The sequence below is a fragment of the Periplaneta americana genome, chromosome 10, assembly GCF_040183065.1.
Source record: "Periplaneta americana isolate PAMFEO1 chromosome 10, P.americana_PAMFEO1_priV1, whole genome shotgun sequence".
NCBI classification, from domain to species: Eukaryota; Metazoa; Arthropoda; class Insecta; order Blattodea; family Blattidae; genus Periplaneta; species Periplaneta americana.
In genome coordinates, this window is record NC_091126.1 from 76,443,568 (window position 1) to 76,454,841 (window position 11,274).

The 11,274-nt window shown below is 34.0% G+C and overlaps 1 protein-coding gene across 13 annotated transcripts in view; it reads right to left on the reverse strand.

Annotated features, from left to right (window-relative positions):
• Positions 1–11,274, reverse strand: part of LOC138707804 (uncharacterized) — a 123,715-nt gene that overhangs the window by 79,192 nt on the left and 33,249 nt on the right. For 10 of the 13 annotated variants that reach the window (XR_011334374.1, XR_011334372.1, XR_011334373.1 and 7 more), the window contains 2 exons: positions 11,118–11,247; positions 7,265–10,019 (listed from right to left, as the gene is read on the reverse strand). The exons of 2 other annotated variants lie outside the window; for them this stretch is intronic. Coding sequence is in view for 1 of the 11 variants with exons in the window: in XM_069837733.1 (XP_069693834.1) it covers positions 9,904–10,019; positions 11,118–11,247 (246 nt within the window). In the remaining 10 variants the exon portion in view is untranslated. Of the gene's footprint in view, positions 1–5,900; positions 6,561–7,264; positions 10,020–11,117; positions 11,248–11,274 lie in introns of those variants that run through there. One more of the 13 variants, XR_011334376.1, reaches the window with a different exon arrangement.

Consider the following 11,274-nt stretch of genomic DNA (forward strand, 5'->3'; position numbering starts at 1 on the left):
AAGGCATAATTTTATTTTGTTTAATTGATTTCTGTGATATTTACATAGTGATGAATATGTGGTTTTAGTGCACAGCCACAAATACTTTCAGCACAAAAATCCTTTGACACTTACCTGTATATTCTAATGCATTGTTGTAGTCCCTCCCTCAAACTTGTTACTAATTACCAATATAACATGCGAGAGGTCCAGGACGAAGAGAAATTGTTAGTTTCCCAGTAGTGCGTCCTCGTCCTCTCGAGTGTTATATCTTAACAAATACTTTGGGTGGGGTAGCTTTTCTGAAGAAACACCATATTTAATATTACTTAGACCAGTCATGAATAAATTATTCAGCCAGAGTCAACGTTCCTATGCTTTATAGAGTATGTTATATAGTTATTATATAAAACTGAATTATTTTTAAGCACCATAACAGGCCAACATTCATGTAATATTTGCTGCAATATCAAGTTAATAATTACAATATGACTTGTATTTTCTTCTGCCGATATGGCATGTAAATTGTGATCTGAACGGTTAATTTAATACCAAAAGAGAAAACTGGAAATTTACTTTCGTGCTGTTTGATTATTTGTTCGTCTAATTTGTAAATGTATTTAAGCTATCACTTACTGCAGTATTACAGTATCTTAAATGTATTTAGTTTGGCAATATGAAAATCACTGACTTGATTAAAGATATAGGCCTAACCTAAAAATTTGTTTTGTTTGACCACAATCATGAAATTATTAGTGCAAACTCCTAAAACTGAATACCACTTTGAAATGTATGCTTAAGAATACTTACTCCTAATAATTTTCCTATTCTGGTTGTAATTGCTGTCTCCGTTAGCATAATTCCTTCTTCATTATCTTCTTTCTTCAACTCATTATACACGTGAACTACAGATTTCTGAAGCGTACTCTGAATGCCACACATTTTCTTCCTTGGAGGAGTCACTGCAACACTATTTCATTTTTTTGACATAGTAATAAAAATCTAAACACGAAAGAAATTCATTAAAATTTGAAATAATATTTCTATCCATTACCCACGTGCATTATCACGCCCAAATATATTATATTTATTCGTACTTATCTGACTATTCCTGAATTATAACCACAACGCAACACATAAAATAACTATTATGTATTAATATTAATACTAATATTAATTAATTATTAATAAGTTCGAATTTCACTATCTTCCAGTAACCGGCTGAGAAATCTAGTACAATTTTAATTTCATGGAACTCCAGTACCGGCAAATATTGTCGATATTTGCCTCAGCTGCCAACATACCAGTTACAAAATCACTACCATTTATAGTATTTGTCAGTATCGAAATTCGAAACGAAGTTGGCAAAAGAAAATTCAACCTTCAAACTAGAAAATCACCATAATCCACTAGCATTTGTAGTAATGGGGGAAAAATGGTTAGGTTTCACCCTTAGGGTATCAAGTTACCTGGTCTTCCCTATAAAACGTTCTAAAATTATAACATTAGCAGAGCATTCTTCTATGACACAGAGGCAAATTGCTGCAGAATGTCACATCGGTTTGGCTACTGTTAATTCGATCATAAAACGATACAGGGAGACTGGATCCATCACACCCCAGAAAAAAGGAAACTGTGGCCTGAAAAGGAAGACGTCACCTGCAGATGATCGTTTAATTGTCAGGAAAAGTAAATTAAATCCTAGACTAACTGCTGTCGACTTAACCCGTGAGTTAATGGCTACCACTGGGGCGAATATTCACGTCACAACAGTGCGGCGTAGGCTTTTGGAAGATGGACGAAGGGTTCGTAAGCCTATTAAGAAGCAACTGCTAACCCCTGTTATGTGTAAAAAACGCTTAATGTGGGCAAAATTACATCAACACTAGGCAGTGAATGACTGGAAGAATGTACTTTTTTTCGATGAGTCTCATTTCGAGGTCCACGGGCACCGTGTTTCTTACGTATGGAAAGGATCCGAAAAAGTAAGAGCAGCTCATCTCCAACAAGCACCCAAATACCCCCCTAAGGTAATGTTTTGGGGTTGTTTTACACATGAAGGGCCTGGAGCATTAATACCTATCAAGGGAATGATGAATTCTGACAAATATATTCACTTATTGGAAACCAGAATCGTACCCCAGCTGCAAAAATCATTTCCGGATGGCAGAGGTGTGTTCCAACAAGGCCTGGCACCATGCCATATGTCTCGAGAAACTACAGAATTCTTCAACAAGAAGAATATTCAGGTACTCCCCTGGCCAGGCAACTCACCCGACATCAACCTCATTGAGAACTTCTGGTCAATTTGCAAAAGAAGAATGCAAAAAATGGATTGTTCTACAAAGAGAAGATGATTTCTGCCCTCATTGATGTATGGTTTCGCGATGAAAAAATGAAGAATATTTGTGGGAAATTAGTGGAATCCATGCCAAATCGTCTCAGAGCTGTTATTAGGAACAAGGGAGGCCACATAGATTACTGAGGTATGTCTTAGATCCTTTTTTTTATCCCGTTTGAGAGTTTTTGCATAAGTAATTATGTTGTTCGGATTAATTTGCATGCTACTGTATCACCGGAACACTGGATCGAACCAATGCTTTATATAGGTGGTGACCTATATAAAGCATTGGTTCGATCCCTATGCATAAATCATTCCATTTTCATCACACAAGCTCCTCCAACGACCCAATCAAAATTCGAAGCCCGCGAGAGAACAATTCTCCACCAAATCTTCCACCTACACAGACGCACAAGAGACAACACAGTTTACACTACGACAAAAACAAAGCACTCTTCATACATTTAGACTACATAAACAGGAAATACACACATTTGGCAATAAATCGCGTATATAAACAACACATCTTCGCAAACCCACCGAATACAAACAACAGAACAACACTGGAGAAACTCCTCTACAACTACCACCAGTCTCAACCACCAAACTAAGGCAGATCAATAAAACAAGCCTTGCCCCATGAAAGTCTCGATAACCACACAGACACTTCTTCCAGACGAAAGAGAAACTTAAAAATATTAACGAGAGAGAGAGAGTGTGTGTGTGTGTGTGTGTGTATGCATAGCGTTCTGCCCAAGGGCAGACCTTTCATTGTGAATCCACCATTTCCATTCTTTCCTATTTTCTGCCTTTCTCTTAGAATCCCCATATTATCCACATACCTTGATGTCGTCTATCATCTGATATCTTCTTCTGCTCCGAACTTTTCTCCCGTTCACCATTCCTTATATGTATGTATATTATATTCCTAGTCACTAATCCCCTACAAATAACGCAATTTAACAAATTAGGCCTCCACAGAAAAAATTGGAATCAATCACTGCACTCCAATGCACCCATACACCTTCTGGCACTTATGCCAGTAATAGTTTCATATGTTAAAAAATGTTATGTTTTATTTAACGACGCTCGCAACTGCAGAGGTTATATCAGCGTCGCCGGATGTGCCGGAATTTTGTCCCGCAGGAGTTCTTTTACATGCCAGTAAATCTACTGACATGAGCCTGTCGCATTTAAGCACACTTAAATGCCATCGACCTGGCCTGGGATCGAACCCGCAACCTTGGGCATAGAAGGCCAGCGCTATACCAACGTGCCAACCAGGTCGATAATAGTTTCATATGTTTTATATATATATATATATATATATATATCTTATGTACAATGGCTGGAGACAGCGTCCTGCACGTGTAAAACCCTAAAACGGCCTCTGACTCAAAGTCAGAAATGTTAATAAACAACAACCTATTCATTTTTCCACCAACAAAAAATATTATGCAAGAGAAATTCAGTGTATTCTATAATATTAAATTGTCCAAGGAAAAGTTAACAGTAAGCTTGTAATTTATTTATACAATTATGTCTAATTGCAAAGATATTCAGAGTCAACCCAAATGAGAATAAAAAAATTTAGGTCTCGTTTACTATTTAGTTTCATGTTTTTTTTTTTTTTTTTAAGCAATCCTTTGTTCCTGAAGTTGAAATATTAATAATAGAATCATAACTACCTTGTAATTTGAACATAATGTTTTCAAGAATATCATAATTACCAGTCATCATAACCCTACAACATCTACAAATAAAACAGAATTTATAGTGACTTCATAGAAACTTCTTCCTCTTTGATTACATTTAGGTTATTCTACTGTACTTATTTTTCTCTGTTTTACTAATATCATTAGTAAGTTGTTTAGTCAACTGTCCGAAGACAGGTCTGAACCCCAAAAGTGACAACAAGGCATCACTCATGAGTCAACTAGGCCAGGAGATAATGGGGGAGGGTGGCCAGTTTCTTCCCCCCTCCACTGCATACATTGTTGACTACAGTTGCGCTCAAACCTCCTGACATTTCGCGAGCACCCGTAACATGCGAGTGCGACATTGTCACAACTCATGGTGGAAACATAATAGAGGTGTGGGACAAGCTGTACGCATTTTCGTTCAGTCTGCGCATGTCACCTTCACTGCAGGCCGAACTCGAATGACACAGTCAACGTAACAGATTGTTGATGGTTAGATCAGAGTCCATATATTTAAATGAATAAATAAGAATCATGGTTTGTGTATTCAGTAAATATTTACAGTATAGGCTATAATAGGGTCTACCTTGAAGTGATAAGATTATAAAATAGTGAACAATAAATTAAATTCAAGAGTCAAGAAATAATGTAATATGGTAGTACAATGTTAATACAAACGTACTTTTATAATAATTATAATACATTATTCTATACATATGCACAAACTTAGGCCCATATAACACAGACATTACATTATATATGAATTCAAGTACAATAGGGACTACCTTGAAATGATAACATAATAAAATTGTGATCTATTACATATTAAAAGAAGTTTCAAAAAACAATGTGATATGGCAGTGTATCATTAATAATTGCCTTCTTTAATATACACGTGCTTTTATAATAATTACAATACAATGTGCAATAAATATATACATACTTAGATCTATACAGTTATTTATAACATACATTATTTTATACATGAATTCAAATATTTCTGAAACTTCATTAACATATATGTATATGCATTTCTTGGAATAATTTGTCATTATATAGTAAAAAAATATTTTTATATACTTAGGCTATTGGAGACATAATATAGTCTACATTATTTACCTTACTATTTCACACACGACATAATATAATTTCACCATTCTAAATCCCACTCTGTGAAGTAAATACTTCTTGTTATGCAATCGTTTTCATTTTCTTTATAATATATCTGTTTGAAATTCCAGATATTTTTATTGTTTTATTAATTTCTTTAATTCTAATAAATGTTCTTGTTCTAACTTATTCGTAATTACTTTTGGCAGAAGAGGAGAACTGATTTCTGCTTCGTTTTTCATGGCAGAATTAACCAAATTCACAGTCTTTTTTATTATAAATTTCTCAAGACAAACGGAATCACCGTACACATCTGAGAATATACTGTTACCAAGCATGGCAACCAATTGTTAGAAGGGAGAATTAAGTTTCCACGTGACACTGTAGTAATCCAGTCTTTTTGATTAGTAGATGTTGACAATTTTGTGGGAATTCCAATATTCGGGTATTGCTCCATATGTTTTCATGCAGCATATCCTGCAATATATTTAAATCCTTCCTGGGATATCTGCTGTATTGCAGAGATTTCATATATTTTTTCTGGGAGGCCTATATTTTCTTCAGGATCTCGATCGTTGGTAAATTTAACCGGTTTCAGAATGCCTTTAAGAAATTCTGCTGTTGCACACAGTTCTTTCTGCAGATTATCATTGACTTCTGATTGGCTTGTACGAGGACTCACTATTAATGTCTCTTCTTCTGAAAGCAAATCAGAGGTGTTTTTGTTCTCATAAAACTGAGATAATGGATTTCGACCTAGTATGTAGGTCTATGTTTAAAATCTAAAGCAGAGGGATGATCGTTTGTTTTACCCATGCTTCTAATTTCCGAAAAAAAGTTTTCTACCAGATCTTGGTTAAGTTTTCTTGTGATGATGTATTCAATTTTGTACTTGCACTTCATTGCCTCATACAACCCTGTTAATGATTTATTATTATTTATTAGAATCCCCTCCTGATAAGGTAATTTCCTGTTTGCTTCTCCTACTTTAACTGTGGTCATGAAGTCATTCATTTCTCAGAGTATAATATTCTGATCTTGAAGGTTTATTCCGTAACTATGCAGCCCACAGTGGGTACCGAATTTAGAAACAGTATTAAATAAATCAAATCAATCATTACCAGTAGTTAATTTTATTGCCTTTGAAGTTTCTTCCCATTCATTTGATTTCAACAGCTCGTTTTCACCACACCATTCCAAAGCCTTTGCGACCCTGTTGGAAAATAGTTGTGCTGCCAAACTAACTTTTTGTCTTTGGGTACCACAGACACTTAAGTGTAAAGGAGTTAACTTGTAAGCTAATTTTGTATCAGTGGACGATGATGCACGTGAAAGTTCATGAATGGGTTCTGACGAAATGTTCAATCCGTTCAAGTTGAAACCATGATGTAGAAAGTGATTCCTGTGTAATTTCAATAAATGTGGAGCATCTGAAAAAAACAAATATTTCTCGAGTTGGATCATTTGGATTAGGAAAACTACAATTAAATTTCGTAGAAATTTTCAAATCACTCTACAATTTTCTGTTACCTCCACCTAAATCCCTAACTGTGGCCACAACTTTAAAACCACTGCCTTCTAACTGGCAAATTATGTCTGTTAGAATGTCTTTGTCATTGTCTGATCATATTTATAGTATACGGGCTGCTTCCACCTTGCAAACAGACCACGTGCAAAAACAACCTGTAGGTACTGTCTTATGAGGTCCAATTATTTGTTCTTCCCTACTGTCAAAAGAAAGCTCCTCATTTAAATACATTTCACCAAATGCTAATATTATCATAGACAAATAAATAGAAAGACGCCAACTCAATGCATTACCTTCGACACGCTATTGACGCGACGTCGAGACACTTGGCGGCAAAACATCGGAACTACATCTCGTTACACATAGCGGCAGAATGCGGAACTACATCCCTTGTTACACGGCCCGATCGGTATTACAGGTATCCGTTATGCCAACATTAGAGCACGATCGGTACTGCAGATACCTATTATACCAACACATACTGGTATTTTTCATATCTCCAAAGGAGTGTCTAATGGTTTATCAGTTTAAATAACACAATATTTATATCACATTTTTGTTTTAACATGTGAATATAAATATAATGGTTGAAGATGAAACTGAAAACCTTTAACACACTCCCTCTTTTAACACCGTCATTTAACCCTTTTATTAAATTAATTTATCAAATTTGACTAATAAAAGTTTTTGCATCTTCTAGATCAAATATGTAATTGAGATACAGGATGCGAATAGGATAGGATACTTCTCTCCAAAACACCTTAAGCACTATTTTTAAATAATGTTATGTATCATGTATTGGAAGATAAAAACAAAGATTGACTTTGGAATATTGAATTCGAAGTTATTATTGGTCAGTTATATAATTATAATTCGCTCTTAATTTTTTTATGTCAAACATTAGCTTGAAAATAGTCATAAGATGTTTTGCTGTGACATAGTACAACGCACGTTCATAAACATTTATAAAACACCACTTTATTTGTTTTACACCGTCATAGCTGAACATCTATTTTTAAAAGTAACTGCCATTAGTTTAATATATGGATATTTAAAATCTAAGTAATCAATAATCACCACTGATAAAGAATACAAACAAAACTATTTGCCTACAACAGACATAAAATTAACTTAGACTTTTAATAAAAACACCATTAAGAAATACAAGTAAAAAAATTATTTTTAATTCTCTGATGTATAGTTGATTCAAAACACTGAACATATTAGAAAAAGTGCAATACAATTTATTAGAGATAAGTCTATACTTCGCAACATTTCCTAATTTTGAGCTTTGATACTGAGTGTTTGATTTGGTTGTGGCCCCATTGCTCAAAATATGTTGTTGTATTCTAATGCCAGGGGTTTGACAAAGTCATTTGACCTCTTGCACTCCAATATTTTTCGAAGATATTATCATGGCCAGCCACTGAAGCACAGATTTTGAGGTGTTCCGAATCCATTTCTTGGTTTGAGTTGCACAATGGGCAGTTAGGGGACTGATATATTCCAATTCTATGCAGGTGTTTGGCCAAACAATCATGGCCTGTTGCCAATCTAAATGCAGCTACAGACGATTTTCGTGGTAAATCGGGAATTAACTGTGGATTTTGATGCAGGGAGTTCCATTTTTTCCCTTGGGATTGAGTTATCAAATTTTGTTTGTTGAAGTCTAAGTATGTAGATTTAATAAATCTCTTCACAGAGTAATACGTAGATTTAGTAACAGGTCTGTAAGTAGCAGTGCTGCCCTTCTTTGCTAAAGCATCCGCATTCTCGTTTCCCAGGATTCCACAATGGGATGGTATCTATTGGAATACAATTCTTTTATTGAATGATATTAATTGAGAGAGCATTTTAGTTATTTCTGCTGTTTGAGATGAAGGTGTGAGTTTAGAGACGATTGATAGAATAGCTGCTTTGGAGTCTGACAATATAACTGCATTCCTAAATTTATTGATGTGGCATAGAAGATTCCTGAGACTTTCACTTATTGCAATGATTTCACCATCAAAACTTGTTGTTCCATATCCAAGAGATCTATAAAGTGAGAAGAGACAAAATATTGTACCATATTTACTCTCTTCTTAGCTGCTGTTATACAAGCATTCCATTATAAAAAATTTAGTTGCTTCTGTACCATTAAAGTAGTCCCGCCCACAAATCCGATTGGGGGACTATTTTGCTGCATACAATTGGAATATATCAGTCTCCTAACTGTCCACTGTGCTACTCAAACCAAGAAATGGATTCGGAACACCTCAAAATCTGTGCTTCAGTGGCTGACCATGACAATAATTTTGAAAAATACTAGAGTGCAAGAGGTCCAAATGACTTTACTGTCAAATGCCTGGCATTAGAAAACATCAACATATTTACTTTGGTCATGATAATATCTTTGAAAAATATTGGAGTGCAAGAGGTCAAATGACTTTATTGTCAAATGCCTGACATTAGAAAACAACAACATATTTACTCTCTAAAAATTCTAAATAATGCACCCAAATCTCACCAGTTGCAGAAGCTGCAGATTCGTATCGCTGCCACTGGACTCCCTCCTATGCCCTATAGATGACACAACTGAAATGCTCATTGTACTAGTAATTATTATTTTTATTTATATTACTATGTAATGTTAACTTAGGGTCTTAAAGATCGTTAGATTTATCATTGCCCTATATATTACAAAAATTATATTGCTCATAATGTAGAAGTCAAGTACTCTACTTTTTTTTTTTTCAGATGAATGAATGAATTCCCCTTATTTTCCTTCAATTAACTGAAGAAATCAACACAATAAACGAAATGAGATAACAATGATAATAATAATAATAATAATAATAATTCATTCTAGTACCGAGGTCATGGAAAGCATGAGGCTCTACCTCCATGCCCCCAAATGCCTTCTTGGCATGTTACGGGGATACCTTTACCTTTCACCTTTAATAGTAATAGTAATAATAATAATAATAATAATAATAATAATAATAATAATAATAATAATAATGAATGAAGTCCATTACCATACACTTGTCAACAAAATTAAACACAATTTTGTTAAAAGATAAAGACAATGAATGAATCACTTAATGAAAGAGAATACAGGTTCAAATTGATGCCACAGTGAAGTGCAATGAATGAAGCAATTATGTTAGGTGGTGAAAAAGGTTAATGTAAGTAGGCTGGTGATGAAGTGGGTCGTAGTTCTTGAGTGGGATACCAAGCATCCCTTGATGGAATGGCCCCTCTTAGTAAGTTATATCTGAAGTCACCGTTATACTGATTACTGCGAAAATGGCTTGCACATATATAGGCCCTTCTGTAAGGATGAGGATTTTCTGCCACAGCTGCCCACATGTGGTACCTGTTACGATCAAAATTCTATTATTATCTTAAAAAAAAAAATACACAAACCAGGGTTGGTATTAATTTATATTAATGATTTAATCATGATGTAAATAAAATAATTTTCATTTTATTTACATCAAATAATTGTTACTACTTAAATCACAGATTAAAATTATATGCACCTAACATGATTAAGATGAGAAATTAACTTCCTGAAAAAAAATAAATAAAATAAAATAAACGTTTTTACATATGACTGTTCTGCTGCTTCTTAAAATTATTAGCAATATATATGAGTAGCAAACTTGCATCTCTGCAATGAACAAATTATTTTCTATGGTGAAATATATTTTTCTTCCTATGAATTCATATAAAATTTCAACACAGAAAAATCTTTGTTTATTACAGACATATAATTCTAGCATTTTCTGAAGAAATGGACAGGTTTTGAAAGTTTGCTTCTCATATGTCTTTTTTCCCAACTCCTAATTAAGGAGCAACAGAACACATGGTACAGGTAGTCAAGTAGAGCCTACTTTCGGAATCACCACCTAATTAAAGCACAGTATGATGCTGAGGATTGAAATGAATAGTTGTAGCTCATAACAATATTCAAAGTAAAAGTTGCACAATGCCAAATGGACTACGTATTTATTCTGAAAACACACAATGCTAAGCTCTTCTGATAAATTTATTTGTAAATATTAATCTCCCTAAATAGTTGAATTCTTTTCTAATGAATAACAAACTGAGCATAATATCTTGCCTAAGTCTAAGCTAATTATTATTATCATTAAGTGCAGGTTATTAGTGCTGTAACTCATGTATTAATAATGAGGCCTATGTGTAAACATAGTAAATTATTTTTGAAGCGATGTTGTTAATTACTTAAAATAACACATTAAAAAAATACACAATCATGTAGGAACTAATGCACAAATTAAGTTTAAATGAATTACAAAAGAAGGCAAAAACTCATTTTAATAAAAAATATGAATTTGACAAATAATTCTCACTTAAATTTAAAAATTACTACAGTTTATCAACCCTGACTATTTACTGATGATATATAAGGATATCTTTGCATTGAGCTTATGCCAATGCCATTGCTTACCTTTTAAGCTGTGCTGCATTACTTGGCACAGGAAACAGGAATAACCAGGTCTTCTCATTACTATCCGATTTCTGACAGTACACTGCAGCACATTCACAGTGTAAAACTCCGCCATTTTTCTTTCTAATAACTGAAACAAACCAGCGGTAGCCTAGTA